This window comes from Epinephelus lanceolatus, chromosome 14 (assembly GCF_041903045.1).
Source record: "Epinephelus lanceolatus isolate andai-2023 chromosome 14, ASM4190304v1, whole genome shotgun sequence".
Taxonomy (NCBI): Eukaryota; Metazoa; Chordata; class Actinopteri; order Perciformes; family Serranidae; genus Epinephelus; species Epinephelus lanceolatus.
The window spans coordinates 32,301,002-32,320,670 of NC_135747.1; the positions used below are offsets into that span (position 1 = coordinate 32,301,002).

At 41.3% G+C, this 19,669-nt stretch overlaps 1 protein-coding gene across 2 annotated transcripts; it reads left to right on the top strand.

The window, feature by feature from the left end:
* The first annotated feature begins 1,278 nt into the window (after positions 1 to 1,278).
* On the top strand, positions 1,279 to 16,553 carry upf3a (UPF3A regulator of nonsense mediated mRNA decay). 2 transcript variants are annotated; one of them, XM_033618169.2, is made up of 10 exons: positions 1,279 to 1,481; positions 6,066 to 6,172; positions 6,276 to 6,382; positions 6,613 to 6,711; positions 6,819 to 6,929; positions 8,579 to 8,634; positions 8,725 to 8,883; positions 8,984 to 9,117; positions 12,366 to 12,666; positions 15,324 to 16,553. In XM_033618169.2, exons 1-10 carry the CDS (start codon positions 1,341 to 1,343, stop codon positions 15,510 to 15,512), a joined length of 1,404 nt encoding a protein of 467 aa, XP_033474060.1. In that variant the 5' UTR covers positions 1,279 to 1,340; the 3' UTR covers positions 15,513 to 16,553. The 2 variants fall into 2 exon arrangements, with proteins under 2 accessions (XP_033474060.1, XP_033474062.1); XM_033618171.2 differs by having other exon boundaries at positions 12,366 to 12,654.
* The last annotated feature ends 3,116 nt before the right edge of the window (positions 16,554 to 19,669 follow it).

The following is a 19,669-nucleotide window of genomic DNA, read 5'->3' on the forward strand; positions in this document are numbered from 1 at the left end:
ATGGTCGCATTTTAGCCATTTTTAAGCATTTTTCTGGTGTTATAGCGCCACCCAGTTGCCAATTAGAGTTAAATTTCTCCAGTCACCTTGAGGCGTCCTGTTCTACATATCTACCAAGTTTAGTAAAAATCCATATGGCGGTTAGGCCTAGATAAGAAATTAACTCTCTAGCGCCCCCATTTTGTTTGATGGGGTCAATAATGGAGGGGTCCCCTCAGATTATGTGTGGTCATATGTCTACAAAGTTGCGTGGTGATGGGTGAAACCCTTGAGATGTTATACACCTTTATGTGATGAGCCACGCCCTCTGCAATATTCATTGCCTTATAGAAGCTCAGTTTTAGTAAGTTTTCCAACTTTTGCCAAGAGGGAACTTTAGATATTGGTCCCTAGATTATGTTCACCGAGCTTCATGCAGATCGGTCAAACTTCCTAGGAAGAGAGCGATTTGAAGTGTTTTTCAAAAAATTCAAAATGGCGGAAAATCTATATAACCAGAAGTTATGGGTTCTTGAGGTAAATTTGTTCCTCACGAGGAGAGGCATCTCTGTGCAAAGTTTCATGTCTCTACGACATACGGGGCATGAGATATGCCCATTCAAAGTTTGCAATTTCAATCGGTTGCTATAGCGCCCCCCTTTGGCCAACTGATGTAATATTGCTTCATTTGCATCCTCCCATGATCCTCTACCACTGTGCCAGATTTCACATGGATTGACCAAGTCAGTGAGGAGAAAAACGTGGAACAGACAGACAGAGTTTTCGTCATTATATAGTAAGATTATTATTATTATTACTTGGTTTTAAATTTGTATTTATGATTATTGTGTATTTATTTATTTATTTATACACATATACTGGCATATTCTTCTATTTCACTACTTATTTATTTAATTATTTATTGACAGATCTAAAAATGTTTTCTTTTCTGAGTTGTTTTGTTTCGTTGTTGTTGGTGGTGGTTTTTGTTTGTTTGTTTTGTTTTGTTTTAATGCTATTAACTTAATGTTTAGGTATTGTCTATCTGCCAGTATATTTAAGTTTAATAAGTTGGAAAATGACCGAAATAAACTGAACCAAACTAACTTAACTGAACTAAAACAACCCAACACCTGTCATAAACCACATAAATAACTAAGCACGGAGATAAACCTCTCAGTAATACTTATATATTCACTAAGAGCAATTTATGCCTATTTCTCTGTGTTTGTTTCACACCCTGACAGAAGCTCAACAGTTCAATTCCATGACATCTCAGCTGTCTGCCTAAATCTCGCGATATCGCCATTCTCTCGCGAGTACCTAACGACTGGACACGGGCGAGAGGGAGATGGAGAGCAATGAGGTCTGAAAAGGACCAAATGACCGTGGGCAAGGAGAAAAGCGTCGTGGAGATACAGTTCAGAGACCTCCCGAGGGAGCAGGAGAACATTCCCGGTAACCTGAAGCAGAAGGAGGAGAAGAAGGAGGTGTTCACGAAGGTGAGTGACCGAGCTTTGGCGGTGTGTCGCATTGTTTACGCTGTGAGGAAAACAGACATGGAGGCGGCGGCACGGAGGGAGGAGGGATGGTTTCAGCACCGCGGACAGCGGCAGGAGGAGGAAGGAGGAAGGAGGAGGCTCACAGCAGCCTGTCATCTTAGATATTACATTCCCCTCACACTTTATTTAATATAAAAGATTATAACAGCGCTGTGCCGTCAACATTCCTGCACCGTCTGCGGTTTAAAACACGCTCCCAACGTTTAACACCGTGTAATCCCGGGTTAAGATCCCAAATCCTAAATCTGCCCTGGTAACAGTTGCCAAGATGTCATGCGAGTTTGATTATTGCTGCAACTAACAACTATTTCTACTGATTATTACACTTTATACTAGAGTATATATGTTGTCAAACACAGTATTTAAAACCAATGTAATGTCTATATAAACCTATGGGTCGTTAAAGGCCCCAAGTTCATACGTGTTGACACAGTTTTATAGGTTAAAGGAGGGCAGGAGACATGCATTCACTCCAAAAGTAGAGTGTTTATTTGTTAATAATAAGATTATTGTTGCTGGAGACCTGAGGAAAAGAGAAAGCAATCATAAGTTTAAGACAAATACATTTTACACATAAATTATAATGTGTTACTACAGGCGAAGATAACACTTTGTGGCCAGTATATACAGCAATTAAATACCCCAACCTTTATAAACTGCTGCATTACAGTGATATATGCGGGCCTACATTAATCCATCAATAATTATAATAATTATAATCCAGTAATATAATAAAAAAATATTTAACCTCTTCCACTCCCACCCTCCCTACCATAGACCCAGTTTTGCCTTTTTTAACTGGGACAGGGGGTCTTATTGGGAAGATAGCAGGTCACCAGTATATGCCACATAGATGAAGTATACATCATCTGAAAGCTGGGAACCTGGAGATTAATTTGAGGTACAACTCAGCACTGTGTGTCAAGTTTTTCATTTCTTAAATCTGTCGTAAACATTGTGGTTTGGATAGGCCCCTATTTAAACTTTGAAAGTTTAGAGTGAGGCCTTAAAACATCATGATGGAAGTATATGATGCCACTCCCATGTTTAATTATGTACAAGATGTTGAATCAAACACCATTTGTTCCACATATTCAGTGTTAAATGGAAGCGTTTTTTTAAGACTCAAGAACTGATAACAGTCCATCTGAAATGCCACATAAAGACACCAAGACTTTGTGGAACACCATGGAAAAACCCACGTTGTAATTTGATATCAAATTGTTTGATATTTGGAGATTTCTGTAAGAGTTGCATTTTTTAATACATTTTAATTCAGATGCCTAGCTATAAAACTCAGCCCGCTACAACCTCTGAAACACCTTAACATTGACTGAGGACTTCAGCGTCCCTGAAGAAAAGTCATAGAGACTACAATCTGTTTTCAATAGTGTCAAGATAGGCAGCAATAACACTACATTGCAGACAAACAACAAGAGACAGATGCACCAAAACAATGCCACTAAATAAGGAAAAGACAGAAAATCAATTGTAATTGATTGTAATACAAATGTTCCCATTAATTTGACACTATGTGCTGTATCAGAGTCATTATTTAGTGTATATATGGCCAAACACAGGATTTAAGACCAATGCAATGTCTGTATAAACCCATGGGTTGGTATAGGCCCCAACTTAATATGTGACGACACAATAAAATTTCATAGGTTCAAGGAGAGCAGGAGACGTGCATTCAGTTCACAACCAGATAAATAATAATAGAAATAAAACAATTTATTTATAGAGCACTTTTCAAGGTACTCAAAGACGCTTTACATTGGTTAAAAACGATCACAAAATAGACTACATTAAAATACACACAACATCATTCACACATTAAAAGCTGTTTTAAAAAGATGTGTTTTGATTGATTTGAATCGGGAGAGGTCAGACAGTCTCGAATGTGTTTGGGGAGAGTGTCCCAGAGAGAGGGGGCAGCCAGGCTGTGTGCTTGGTCCTGAGTGGTGGAGTCAGGAGGTTGGCATCGGTCAGGAGTGTGGGGGTGGAGCAGGTCAGTGAGGTGGCAGGGCTTTGTAAGTGAGGAGACGGACTTTGAATTGGATGTGTTATAGGACAGGAAGCCAGAGGAGGTTCTGGAGGACAGGGGTGATCAAATCAAATCAAATCAACTTTATTTATATGGCACTTTTCATACAACAGTAACACAAAGTGCCTTACAGAGGTTGAAAACAAAAAAGAAAAGCGAAAACCCAACCCTCCCACCCCACATAGAGATACATAAATATACACATACACGCACACACACACACACACTCACAGACACACACAGACACACACACACACACTAGCTATCACTAAAGAGAAATGGCCGAGCACCGAGACCCGAGGCAAGGAAAATCTCTGGGGGCCGTCCACACTGAGTGGGCCCACGGTCCACGGCCACAGGGAGCGTAGAGACCACCCCGACCCGGGCAGACAGGAGGCTCCACATCGAGGTGCAGTGCCCTTCAGCCACCCAGGTCAGAGCTGTCCACGGGATGGCACCTCGGTCTGGAGCCTGGAGCCAGGTGATGTGATCTTGGGATCGGGAACGGGTGACCTGGCCAAGACGGCAGCATAAAACACTGTTACAGGTTACACTAAGGCAAACAGACGTATTCAACTGTCACACACAACAAATTAATAAAAAAAAACAGTATGCAATTAACGTGAAATACAAGGTCCAGGACAAGAACAAGTTTTGGTTTCTGGCTGGACTCCAAAGTAGAGACAGACACAGGTGTATGAAAACAAAAGTTTATTGCCAAAGGAATACACTAAAACTGCAGGCGGTGGAGGCAGGGTGCTGGCTGGCTAGGAGGGTGTCCACCAGTGTAGAGAGCCAGATCTCGAGAGATGACACGAGAGCTGAGCACATGGAAAGCAAGGCACAATAACACACAAGGCACGACAAACCCTGTCAAGGAAGAAATCACTACAGAAGCAACACTGGGAAAGAGTACGCTTGGCATGCCAACACAGACAGACAGGCCTGGCAGGAACAGAAACAGAAAGGGAAGGGGGAGGGGAGAACACACAAAAATACACCGAGAAACAAAAGTAAAACGGAATCATCACAGCTCGTCCAGTTTCAGATCCTGAATTATTCCAGGGCGAAGGAGCAGCATAGTTAAAAGCTTATTTGCCGAGTTCTGTTGTCACCCTTGGATCCAGCATTTGTAGAATATTATGAGAGCGTAGGCCATCTTGATTTTGGCCTCTGCACATGTATGTAGACAGATAAGAGGGAACCAGGCCGAGAAAAGATTTTTACATAAAAACCAACCAATGATGACGTAAATCGTGCAAACTACAGTATAAGATGGAGAGCCAGTATTCCATGTAACAAGTAAGTAGGCAGGGTACTTACCACAGGGAGACCCCACTGTGAGCCCTAACACTCATCACCATGCTGCTCCGCTATGTTTCTACAGTAGCCCAGAATGGTCAAACCAAACACTGGCACTAGATGGGGCCATTTGCATTTTTGTGTTTTCACATCAGCTCGCATAGTTAGACGTCCTGCTGCCTAAAGAGCATTAAAAAATGCTGATTGTTTTTAACACAACACTGCTTTATTCAGTGTTTTTACTGGTTTAAATCACCCAGTCTGCTTGTTTTAGACAGGAAGACACCTCTGCAGATGAGGGTACCCTCTAGCTCAGCGGGTAGAGCTGGCATCCCATGTACAAAGCTATCTCCTCCTGTCAAAGAAAAGGCAAAACTCCCCCAAAAAAACCCTCCTGAACAGTGAAAACTAAAGGAATTGAACCAGAAGAAGTTTCAGCTGGCTGCAATCTGTAATCCTCACCGCTACATGGCACTAAATCCCCTAAATTTTAAACACTGATCCTCTAACAACACAGCTTGAAACCAACAAAATATCCACATTATTTCTCATCAGTGTCCTACGTCAAATTGATGATGGCAGTAGATGTCCTGTCTTTAATTTTGGTCATCTGATGTCACAACCTAAATTCAACCAAATATCAATGTCTAACTGCGTTGGTGCTCAGCTAGGCAGAGGCCTAGAAGACATACAACCGCTGCACCCTTCAGTGTGTCAGCTCTGGTAGTTACCAGCTACGCTCCTCCTAGTGGTTGCTTTTTAATGTTCCCGGGTTTTAAAAGATCTGGGGGAAACTGCATTCTCCTACTTTGCACCTTGGGCATGGAACAATCTTCAAAATGATCTAAAATTAGAAACACTTTCATGAACCTCAACCAGGTCTGTCTTGTAAAAAAGATTTTCAGTCTAAATGTGACTTCCTGGTTAAATAAAAATGAATAAATTCATTATATGCTTCTTTTATGAGCATGGAGCAGAAGAGTGACCCCATTTTTTTGGTTTAAACCTCAAGGTTGAGCAGCGCTTTTCCCACTATGTCATTCTCAGATATGTGTTTCTGTGATATCTAGACACAGCTAGACCTCACGGATAGATGCTCGTACATAATGACCTGCACTACCAACAGTCTTCTTCCTGCTAAACTGAAGAAATAACTTATAAACGGTTGATTACAGGTGGTGATTCGGAGGCTTCCTCCTAACCTGTCAAAGGACCAGCTAGAGGAGCAGCTCAGTCCGCTTCCATCCTATGACTACTTTGAGTTCTTTCCAGCTGATCAAAGGTAATCATGATAATCTTGCACTATACTTTAACTTATGACACCAAATCTTGTTTCTTACGTGAGAATGCTTATGAATTTTCCCTCTTTCTTTTTGTCTCCACAGTCTTTACCCGCACTTGTTCTGCAGAGCGTACATCAACTTTAAAAACCCCGAAGACATCCTGCTGTTCAGGGACCGATTCGATGGCTACGTCTTCATTGACAACAAGGGTATGTCTCTTTGTTCAAACCCAGTTTGACTTTGGTGGCCATGAACACAGCGGACACACAGTGCAACATATTCAGCAATATGAAATGCAAACAGAGATGTGTTTGTTTTACATCTACAAGCTGAATTTAACAGACGGAGTGGTGGCTTTAGAGCTTTTGTTGCCATTGTTACCATTTGATAGCAGGTCTGTGAAATGATGAGCTGCACTTTTATTTCAATATTTACTCAGGCCAAGAGTATCCTGCTGTGGTGGAGTTTGCCCCCTTCCAGAAAATCTCCAAGAAGAAGCTGAAAAAGAAAGATGCCAAAGCCGGGAGCATTGAAGAAGGTACTGACACACACAGCTTGAGCCATCATTAAATAATAACCTGACATACTGAGCTACAGGAAATCAGTGTGTGAACATACTCATCCTGGATTTTAAACCCCCCACAGACCCAGAGTATAAGCGGTTCTTGGAGAATTACTCCTGCGATGAGGAGAAGTCTATGGCCAACCCTGAGACTCTGCTGGGAGAGATAGAAGCCAAGACCAGAGAGCTCATCGGTATGGTACCATAATTATTGAGATTCAAGTGTTTATGAATCAGAGGTATGGACTCTCGTCACGTGACTCAGTCTCGAGTCAGATTTAATTACTTTAGATTTGACTGAATCAAACAGACTTGCAACTCAACTTGGACTTTAACACCAATGACTTGTAACTTCACTTAGACTTGATACCTTCCCCCATGACCAAAGATCTAAAACTATGTTATTTAGAAAGTGTGCCACAAATCAATTTATGTCCCTTCATTTCTTGAAGTATCCAACATTACCACAATTCCTAGATCTACTTTGTTTGATCCAATCCGACAGCATCAAATCAAGTTGCAGGAGAGAACCATAAAGAATGAATGTCACTGAGCCCCAGTGATAAAAAAAAATGTTACTTAAGATCTTTCTTTTTTTTTGTGTGTACAAAAACTATGCGGGGGTCAACAGTCAGCTCAGTTTAGGACTAGATGTTACAACCCTTTGTTGTTGCACAACGATGAGTGGGAGTGATGGTCCCATCTAATGGTTTCCAAGTAGGAGTCAGTAGGTTCAGGTCAGATGGAAAAGTGGGAAAGAGCAAAAACAAATTGCAGTATGCAAAACATGCAGGTCAAAAATTGCAGAAGGCCGGTGACACAATGACCTCCAACAACTTGTCTGACAAATAAATACAAAGTTTTAAAAGCACTGATGATTTTTGTAAATTTCATAAATGAACTGCACTAGTCATCTGACAACTCAAAGCGCATTTTGTACTACCAGTCACATTCACGCGATGGTGTGTGGAGGCTATCATACAAGGTGCTACCTGCTACTCCGTTATAAACACACTCACACACTGATGGAACAGCCATCAGGAGCAATTTGGGGTTCTGTATCTTGCTCAAGGATAGGCAGACTGGAGGAGCTGGGATCTAACCACTGATCTTCCGATTGGTGGACGACCCGCTCTAGCTCCTGAATCACAGCCACCCCTTTGCCCATCAGTCTGTTTTTTAAAATGGCGTTACATTTAGTGAAGACGGCATTATGACTTGTTTAGGACTTGAAACTCAAAATTTAGAACTTCGGACTTGACTCCAACTTGTCAGTCTTGAATTGGGACTTGACTCTGGAGTTGCTTGTGTGATTTGACCGTGACATCAAAGTTGAAGGTTATCATACTGTGTACATTTGCTTATTTACGATATTGAAAAAAAAATGCAACTGGACGTTAAATCTCTCCTTTATTTTAGTTAAATGTGTTCTAGTTAGGTGCCTTTTCAAACTTGTCAAGATTAGAGCGTATAAGGGCTTAGAACATTATGATGGAAGCATATGGTGCCCATTCCCATGCTCAATTATGTCTCATACTTTGTTGCAGTAGTTTTGGGGTTGATACCATTTGGGACACAGATTTAGTATTCAATTTAAGCATTTTTACCGCTCGAGAAGTGGTAAAAAAAAAATGATCCAAAATACTACATCAAGACACTAAGACCTTGAGCAACACCATAGAAATCCATGCTGTGATTTTGCATTTGGAGATTTCTGCAAAAGTAGCATTTTTCAGTGATTAGATGGGGAGCACTTCTGTTCTGGAAATTGCCGAGAAACCCTCAAGGAGGCGAATTTGATTAAAAAAAAATTAATAACTTGTGTTTACTTATCTCATTTCAGCCAAACGGACAACACCTCTGTTGGAGTACATCAAAAATAAGAAAATTGAGAAACAGGTAAGAAATGAAAAATGCTTTAAACAAAAAGAAATGACCCACAAATTGCTTTGAAAAATGTGAAGAATATTTTCTAATGTGTTCTTATAGAGAATAAGAGAAGAGAAAAGAGAGGAGAGGAGACGAAGAGAGCTCGAAAAGAAACGGCAGAGGGAAGAGGAGAAGAGAAAGCGACGAGAGGAAGAGAGACGCAAACGAAAGGAGGCAGAGAAGCAGAAGAAACTGTCTGATAAAGACATCAAAATCAAGGTCAGCACTGAAAATCATTTTCATACTTGTTTATCACAATTGTTTGGATGGTGCAGTAGCATGTGCTTATGGAGTTTCCCTGTATTATCTGCATATCCAGCTCCTGAAGAAGAGTGACAGGGACGATGACGTGGATTCAGACCGGATGAAGGACAAAAGCGACATCGGGGAGACAGAGAGGGGCAAATGGGAGAAAGCTGGAGGACAGATGAAGTCAAAGGACCTCAAAGACAAGTAAGGATTATGGCGGCATTGTGTCAGCCATTAAAAATTGTCACCACTTTACATTCAGGCATAACCAGGGTTTATAAACAAATCAGCCTGTCAGTGAGTTTTACTTCTGCTAATGTGGAGTGTTTTGTCTTTTTAATAAGCTGCCTTTTTACCTGAAAGGATCAATCCATTTAATATTAGATTGGATACATATTAGTATATATAACTGCAGGGTGATATGTAAAAAACAATGAGACATCAATCCTGCAGTTTTCAGTTTGAGGAAGTGGCTTTATTCCCAGATCTCAGTGGTCAGGCAGTCAGTGGGAGGGGGATGTCCTGATTATTTAAAAAGCTACACAACTGAGTAGGTGACACTTGCAAAGGACATCTGGAAACCATTAGTATTTGATTTCCGTACCACTAATAAAGTAGGTACAGGCACAACTGTTGAGATGGAAACAAAGAGGGGCTGTCCCAACACCTAACTTCAAATTATATGTAGCATAGCTTGAGTCTGCTATCAGTCACTAAACTAGAAAAGCGCACTTAGTGAAGCACAGATCTCAGCCAGGCAGCCGTGTGTCCCTTGAGCTGATCTTGATCTTCAGCAGCGTAGCAGAAACTCATAGTGACAGCTTACCGGCTCCAAACCATAGTTGGGAACATGCTGGCTCATTAACATTAAATTAGCTACCCAGGTACCCAGCTTCTAGGGATCTGGACCACTCTGCAGAAGGAAGAATGACGAGGCGTTCAGGTGGCTTCATTGCAGTCCTCACTGCCACGGCCATTGGCGGTATTTTGCACAGATACCAGTCTTTCTTTTTAATCACATCATCTTTCAGAGCACAGAAATACAAAACTTTAACATCATTAGGAATCTTATATCCCAAAATCTTTCATATATGTTATATATATTCATATATTTTCCCAGAAAGTTTGGATTTTTGGGCATAACCAGAAGATATGGGAGTGATCAGCGTTCAAGTTTCCGCACTGCCTCCAGCACTGTTCCTGTGATTGAGATAAGATAGATATTTATTCTTCTTTTTATAGGCTTCAGTCAGAATATCTATCACTGCATTACCCTCTCTAGACAATGTTGGTTTTATTTTTTTTATCATAGTAATCTCTTATTTGTAGGTATCTGTTTTCAAGTCCAAATTCCTTTTGTAATTCCCCAAAACTTTTTAAGAATCCACTGTGAGTTAGTGTACATACTGCTGTAATGCCCTTGTCCCACCACTGTCTGAAACCAACATCACTGACTCCTGGTTTAAATTTGGGATCTAGACCAGGCCAGATTGATAATTTGATGTCCCCCTCCATATTGTATTCTTTCACCATTTTACTCCAAATATCCATTGTTTGTTTAATAATTTCATTTTTTGCTTTGTTGAGACATTTTATTTCCTATGTCTCCTAGTGTTGCTTGAATATGGAAAGTATCTATCTTTCCCTCTATATCTTTCCATCTTGCCTGATATAGAGGGCAGCATGTACAAACCAGGAACCTCCCTTGAGCTGCATAAAAGTATTGTTTCAGGTTGGGCAGGGACACCCCGCCCTCCTCTTTTCGTAATTTTTAAGTGTCTTATACCTGACCCTTGGTTTCTGTCCAGCCCAGATAAATCTAGATGTAAGTTTTTCCCAGTGTCTAAATTGTGTCTCTGGCATCATTTGTGGGATGGATTGAAAAGGTATAACAATCTTGGTAATACATTCATTTTTATTACCTCAATTCATGTCTCAAAATCCATGTTGAAAGCTGACCACTGCCTGATATCTGTCTTTATATTGTTATTAATCTGATTATAATTTATTTCGAATGTTTTATTGAGATTTTTTTGCCAGTATCACACCCAGATATGTGATCACTTTAGCATTCCATTTGATTTTGTATTTTTCTTTAATTTCTTGGCCTGGAGAATAATTTAATGTGAGAATTTGTGTTTTTGCTATGTTTAATTTATAGCCTGAGTATTCACCATAGTCCTCTAATATCGACATCAGTTTAGGAAACGTTCTGTCCGGGTCTTGAAGAGTCATAATAACATCGTCTGCGAAAAGCCCTATAATATGTTCCTGTTCTCCTATTTGGATTCCTTTTAAATTGTTGCTCTGCCTGATCATTTGTACCAACGGTTCAGTAAATATTGCAAACAAGGTAGGTCCCTCGCTGTAAGACAAATCTATCAGTTAGATGTCAATTAATTTTTATCCTAGCTGTAGGTTCTTGATAGAGGCTTTGAATACATTGTATTGATTGTTTTTTAATCCCTAGTCTCCCAGCACCTGATATAGAAATCTCCAATTGACACAGTCAAAAGCCTTCTCTGCATCGAGGCTCACTAATACTGCTCTCAATCCCTGTTTTTGAATCTGGTCTATTATGTGTAGGGTACGCCTAACATTATCCTGAGTCTGGGAACTATGTGTAGTTTATACAGTACATTGCTCCACCACACATTAGTTATGCTTAATAATCTCTAATTTAAAAGTGAAAGGCTAAAGTTACTTACTTCATCAAATGCATATTGTTGTCTCAAATGATGTTTGGGTAGAAGTAATTCCTGGACTCAAAATATTTCTTGGAGGTTCTCTTTGGTTAGGGATACATGTAGACATCAGTTTCAAAGCAATCTCTTTAAAAAGTCAAATACCTTTATAATGGCATGGTCATATTAGATGTAGAAACAATCTCCAGCGCATTTCAGCCCCAGTCTTTCATGAAGGAACAAACCAAATTATTTAATATTGGCACAAACAATCATCTAGTGATATTCCTGACCCAGAAAATGTATATTTTGTCACCAAAATTGACCTTCTAAGTAGCTTGGAAGCTGAGATATGGGCACTTACAGATTTTACATGGCGGCCCGCCTTCCACCATTGTGATGAAGCGGCTCCCCTTCTAAATTGAAAGCTATGGTGATGGAGAACACATAAAAAAAATTCGGTGCTTTTGTCCGGCGCGTCCCCATTCTTTTCACATATGTCTCTAAGCCACCTGACTACTAGGCTTATGTCTGGCGGCGATAATAATTGTCAAGCCTCTTACCAGCACTCCCACAGATTCTGAGAAGGTTGTTTCTGATGATGTTAAATCTTGTTTTGCCACCTATTAAATATAAGTAAAACATCTATGGTAGGAAAAAAAAAACATCTTACTGTGAAGTGATTCCAAGAATTCTGATAACAACTACGTCTGTGTAATAATTACGTACTGTATCTGGTGTCTGTGCATTTTCCATCCTGATTACCAGAGGTCAGCCTGAGAGTGATAAGGAGCAGAGAGAGCAGCACGGTCGCAGACAGAGAGATAAGGACCACCGTGGTAAAGACGAAGAGAGGAAACGACAGAGACACCACTATGAGTTTGACAAATTCATGCGCCGCAAAGATGAAACCAAATGGGGGAAGGGCTACTGCCAGGACCGAGCCAAGAAAGAGGGCCACCATCACGGTTACTCTTACTGTTCTGACAGCGGAGACAAGCTGGGAAAAGAGGACAGGGAGGACCTGGGTAACAGGAAGGAACGCCTCCGAAACAAGGTGAGCGAGAAGGTGAGCATGAAATAGGGGGGAAGGTAAAAACTCACTGCCTTGTCTGTCATGATGTAAACTTGTAACTGTGTTTCAGATGTTGGTTGAAATGTGTTTTTTTACAGATGATAACCATCAACTCAAATCTCCAATCTCCTTTTTTTCCGTTAATTTCAGTGCATTCGTGTCGTAGAAACGGTCTCCATTGAGTCATAAGTTAAAAATCATGCAGTCAGCGTAGAGATGGCACTTAACCAAACTGCAGATTTCTTTAGTAGCTTATTTCTTAAATGTCATGCAAAAGAGAAAATGTTTCCTGCTGGTGCTGCAGATTCTTCTCACAGGATAAAAACATGCAAATTAGGTGAATGTGAGACTCTATGTTGCTCGTCATGTATGTGAGTGTAGTGTGTGTTTGACCTGTGAAAAGAACTCCTTTAATCTCAGTGCCGATGGCTCGAAGAACATCCAGTGTTAAACAATTTATTGGTGGTAATCATTCAGGATGGATGAATGAATGACTCATTTTTCTATTCATAAAATATATATATATATATATTTTATGAATATATATATATATATGAATATATATATATATTACAAAGGAGGTGTAGGAGAACAGAACATTCGCATTCAACAAAGGGTTTAGTCAAAAGGATAGTTCAGATCTTTTGAAGTGAGGTTGTAACTGTTATGCGGTGTGGAGAAACATAGGAGATAAAAAGAGCAGCTCAAAAAGATCACTCTTTGTTCCAGGAAACTGAACATCACACAAGGAAATCAAGGACCCAGCAAAAACTGAGCTGAAAACCAGGACTTTAAATACAAAGTAGTCTGACAAGGGCGTGAAGTGCAGATGGAGAAGAAGGGCAGAGAAGCTCAGATGAGGGGAATAAAGTGATAACGCAGGAGAACAGGCAGGGAGCTGATTAGACTAAGAAGGACTAAAGAGGCTAACACAGGGCAGGTGTGTAGCTGGGTAAATGGGGGAAAGGCACTAATTTGGGGAGTAAGAACAGGTAAGTGACACATGAACATGAAACAAGGCAGAATACAAACAGACAACCCGACAAAATCCTAGAGATAAAACTACAAATGAAAGAACCCTGAATTATGACGGTGCAAGATACTTATCCATAGTCAGGGTATTACATACAGTACATGTAATTTGGAACACCCCCAATTTGGAGAAGCAGGCAGGAGTACCGACACGGAAGCTAAGCAATCTACTGCTGTGGACGGGGACAGCAGCACAACTTATTTTAGCTACCTAAAAAAAATCAGTCACAGTTTAAGTGGATGCTATATTGGGAATATTTTCACCACCATCTATGCTCTCTTCAAAGCAACCAGACTCCATTGAAAAAAAGTGTAATTTTAGCTCACTGAACATGTGAGCTGCTGGTCTACCACTGTATTGATCAGTTAGTTAGTTTGTATTATTGTGTGATTTTGGTGAAGCTGAACTAAGCCTTTTAAATGCCGAAGTCGCACTGTTACACAAACTAACTAACTGACTGAGGCAGCAGTGGGCCAGCAGCTCCTGTGTTCAGCAGTGTTGAATTAGAGCTTTTCTCAATGGAGTCTGGCATTGAGGTGAGCAGTATAAGGGTTTCAGTTCCCCGTCGGAAATTGCTGTCAGACAATAAGGTGAAGCAGTGATAATATTCTATATATAACACACACTTAAACTTTTTTTAGGTGGCTAAAATATGTTTTGTTGCCGATATTATTCACAGTAGTAGATTACTTAGCTTCTGTGGCGGCACTCCAGCCTGCTTCTCCATCCATCCATCCATCCATTTTCATCCGCTTATCTGGGGGCAGCAGGCCAAGCTAAGCACCCCAGACGTCCCTCTCCCCAGCAACGCTTTCCAGCTCCTCCTGGGGGACCCCAAGGCGTTCCCAGGTCAGATGAGAGATGTAATCCCTCCAGTGTGTTCTGGGTCTGCCCCGGGTCCTCCCACTAGTTGAACATGCCCGGTAGGCGCCCAGGAGGATCCTGATCAGATGCCTGAACCACCTCAACTGACCCCTTTCAACTCTAAGAAGCAGCGGCTCTACTCCGAGCTCCCTCCAGATGTCCGACCTCCTCACCCTATCTTTAAGGCTGAGCCCAGCTACCCCACGGAGGAAACTCATTTCGGCCCCTTGTATCCGTGACCTCAATCTTTCGGTCACTACCCAGAGCTCATGACCATAGGTGAGGGTTGGGACGTAGATGGACCAGTAAATCGGAAGCTTCACTTTCCGGCTCAGCTCTCTCTTCACCACGATGGTCCGGTGCAGTGCTAGCATCACTGCAGAAGCCGCACCAAACCGTTGATCCATCTCACGCTCCATTCTACCCTCACTCGTGAACGAGACTGGGAATAAGCCAACTGACATCTACTGCTATGTGATACACTTACCTCATACAACCGCACTCCAGAAGATCCAAACTATCCCTTTAATAAAGTGAATCAGGTCGTCATTATTCTACCATGCGTTCACAGGAGCTTTTGAAAGGGGGTTTCTGTAGCTGCTAGCCCAGTGCATGCTGGGACACACTTAAGCCCTGTGTGACTCATAAAAAGAATACGTGACGAAAGAAGATGAGTGACACGTATATTAATATGTATATTCAAAGTGTGTGCTGCTTGTCTCTCCCATGTCCCTGCTCTCTTGTCTCCCTGCAGGACCGTCCAGCCATGCAGCTCTACCAGCCAGGCGCACGCAACAGGAAGCGCATGAGCTCAGCGGGCAAAGGCTACGACTGCATCCCCGTGGGCCACTCACCTGAACCTGGGACAGAGCACTGCTACGAGGCTGTCACTATGGCAACGGGGGTGGAGAAAGGGTTTGAGAAAAGCAAAGAGGAACAGTGAGCAGTCTGTGTGTTTATAGAAATACAAATAAATTATTCAGCCTACGTTGATGGTGACAGGTTTGGCAGGATATCATTGTGAAAATAATACACTCTACTGAGGTAGAAAGGCACTTCAGAATCAAACAGTCTTTTAGTCGTTTATTAGATGTAACAGAGCTCAGAGCTTTGAATGTTGGATAAGGTATTTGTTTGCTGGAGCATGAACATTTTTAGAAAACACTAAATATTTCATCTGCCTCACTGTTTAGTGTTCAAATAATCCTTGGTACAAACCACGTGAAAAAGAACAGGGGCAAACAATAATAGTTACCGTTATGATAGCACAACAGTTCGTGTCAGGCAGCCCGGTGTCATTTCCTGTTTACTCATCATGTCTTTGAAGTGTGTCCCAGTAAGCGGCAGCTCACCTGTGGTATCCATCAGCAACTTCCTGGTTCAACAATGACCTCATCCTCTGCACCAGATCTTGTTACTAAGCCTTTGTAGACTCTGCTGAACTTGGATGTTTTTAATAATCCTATAGATTTTATGAAAATGAAATATAATGTAAGTGGAACTTACAAATAGTGGATGTAGAAAATTGTGTGTATTTTTGTGCGTGAAGGTGAGCGAATGAGAGGGGATAAGGGTTATTATTGACAAACAGGATGATGTACGGCTTTTTCCTGTTTTTTATGCATCTCATTACACTTGGTCCATCTTATTCTATGGTGTCATACAACAGAAGAGACATTTTTGATCATCCATGAGCCAAGAAGAACACATTCTCTACATTTCTACAAAGCATTTCCTAGAGATAATGAAGTTGCGAAGTATGACACCGATAAATACATAAATTTTCTATGCCGTGTGCACGGTTTTCTATTAATTCTATCGACTAAATGTAAATGAAAGCCACAAATACTGATGACGTCTGTTTAACAAGCCTTATATCATTTTTGCACACAACCTAACATTTGTCTATCATACCTCTTGTATCCTTTATTTTTTCTTTAAGCTGTGAGAAAATAAAGCTCTTGTACTGTTATAACAGACTAAACCAGTGTGTCAGTCATTGTGATAGTCTGACAGTTTGGGTGAGGCAGCATTTTTCAGCAGTACTGCCCGTAGTACACGTTTACAAATTACAGATATGAGTCAATTATAGCTTGCATTGTATGAAAACACACTTAGCACTTGTGGGTGTAGATATGGGTAGGTGTTTCATTAGTGATACTGAAGGCAGTTAATCCTAAGCTAAAACCAGGGGGGTAGATATAGTTAGTGCAAGAGGAAGGGCCTTCCAGCAATGTGTCAGGCAGAGAACAGGCCCTTGTGAGAGATCCAGACTGCCACCACAGATATTTAGTTCCACCACGTCCCAAAGGTGCTCTATTGGATTGAGATCTGGTGACTGTGGAGGCCACTGGAGTACAGTGAACTCATTGTCACGTTCAAGAAACCAGTTTGAGATGATTTGAGCTTTGTGACATGGCATCAACAAGGCATTTTCACACTGGATATATTCTCTTTTTCAGACCATCCTCTGTAAACCCTAGAGATGGTTGAGTGTGAAAATCATAGTAGATCAGCAGTTTCTGGCACCAACAACCATGCCACGTTCAAGGTCACTTAAATCATCTTTCTTCCCCATTCTGATGCTCAGTTTGAACTTCAGCAGGTCGTCTTGACCATGTCTACATGCCTAAATGCACTGAGTTGCAGCCATGTGATTGACTGATTAGATAGTTGCATTAACAAGCAGAACGGATGAACCTTAAAGTGGCACTAATCTTTTGTGTGTGTGTACTAGGCCCCGTCATACTATCTTACACCGCGGACTGAATACAAAACAACCTTTTTTCCTCTGAAAATATTGTTTGAGCTCACACTGTAAAAAGTCCTGCTGTGACTGATGTTTTGTACTTGATTAGGATGACAACAGTATTTTTTCGCAATGCTGTGTTGCATCAATGAGAATAATCACACTAACAGTTTGTGATACTTTTAACCTAGATAAAGCAGAACTATTGTCATCAACAGGAAACCAGCAGCACAAGAACACATCCCGTGAAATCTCATGAACAAGGGGTTGAAGTATAGTCTTCCCACTTCACTTAAAAACAGAAACACAAAATGTTTGTGTGTGTATTTATATATATTTTCAGGGAGAAAAGGAGGAGCTTGAAAATTTTGAGACTTGGTTGTCTGATAACAAGCTGTTTCTTCATTTAGTGAAAACAAAGGCTGTCTTTTTTGGATCCAGAATAAAACTAGGAAGGACCACAGAGATGAAGGCCACAGCGCTGAAAGCCCTCACTAAAATCTGCCAAAACACTTAATACTTGGTAAGAAAATCAGGGTTGTTGGATGGATCAACACTAAAGACATGATCTGCAGCATCAGTTCAATGTCATTTTGACTGCTGCCACTTCCTGTTTATTAGTACAACACAGCACATTAAGAACAAACTCCAGACTGCCCTGAACAAGTTATCAGGTCGGGCTAGGCTGTCAGTCAGGGTTGTGTCAAAGTTACTTCCTAGTGCCCATCTTAAAAGACTACACAGATCCAGTTGGGTCTAACACATAAAATTGTTTATATTAACGACCCCAAATATCTGTCCGACTACTTTATTACTTCAGAGACAATCACAATTACTCAACAAGATGTAACTCGACAGATTTTTTTTCATTTTAGATTCAAAAGTTCAGAGCAAGAACACCTTTTTATCAACAACTGCAAATGAAATAAGATAAACTTCCAGTTTCTCTGAAACTGATCAAAGCAGAGAAAATTTTTAAGCATTTGTAAAATGGCTAACAAATAGTCTCTCAGAGTAGCACGCTAATACAATGTCCTTTTGTGTGTCTTTCATTTCTGTGTGTAATTATATGGATATTTGCACCCATTGACCTGGCGTCATATAAATCTATCTATCCCCAGGTAGCCAAAGTGACCTGACCCAGCATCAGCCCGAACTTGGCAAGCAGAAATAGATGGGGCTGCATCCAGTTGCCCAACTTGTCTGAGACGTGGATGAATGACGCCCCAGAATCGGGCTGAATAACCTGCTTGTTTTTGGCTGCCTACGCTGCCATTACTGAGCCATTATCAAAAACGATCTGGCCCAGCATCGGCCCAAATTTGGTACGCCGGAAGAAATAAGTCAGGCAACCGGATGTGGCCCGACTTGCCTGAGACTCGGGATAAATGTGGCCCCAGAATTGGGCTAAATAACCTGGCCCGCTTCTGGCTGCCGACACTGCCATTACTGAGCTGTTATCAAAAATGGCCTGGCTCAGGTTTGGCCCAAATTTGGCTCACACTGAAAGAAATAAGTTGGGCAACCATACGTGGTACGACTCAGCTGAGACTCAGGATAAGTGTGGCCCCAGAATCGCTCTAAATAACCTGGACTGATTCTGGCCGCCGACACTACTGTAAAGGCGCCATTATAAAAAATTATCTGGCCCAGCATCGGCCCAAATTCGGCACGAAGAAATAAGTCAGGCAACTGGATGTGGCCCAACTCGCCTGAGACACAGGATAAATGTGGCCCCAGAATCGGGTTAAATAACCTGGCCTGATTCTGGCTGTTGACACTACTGTAAAGGCGCCATTATAAAAAATGATCTGGCCCAGCATTGGCCCAAATTTGGCATGCTGGAAGAAGTAAGTTGGACCACCTCCGGTTGCCTGACTCAGCTGAGATTCGGATGAATGACGCCCCAGAATCAGGCCAAATATACTGAATTCTTGATTCAACTCTGGCTGCCAAGTCTTTTCTTTTAGTGATCCCTTTCAGTCTTTCTTTCTTCAGCATCTGTGCACATGCCACCAGTTTTTCTTTCTGACACCTCTTTGTTTTTTCTTCCTGTTTCAGTCACAGCAGAGAAACGTCTGACAGTGACTAAAAGTGAAAGTGGCACTTCTAGTGCATCATTAACTCCAAAGACGTTCAATAGCATAGATGTTTAACTTTCTTATAAGCCCATTACGGTGGCAAGCCCTGCCACGTGTACAGAGTTAGTTTCATAGATTGTTGAGATGATTCTTGAACCACAAGGAGAGGGAAAAGTGCAGTCGTGCAGATGAGTAAATGTGTGTATTCCCCCACATTGCAGGGAGTTTTCGACATGTCATTTCCAAGACTAAATCGAATGGGTTACTGTT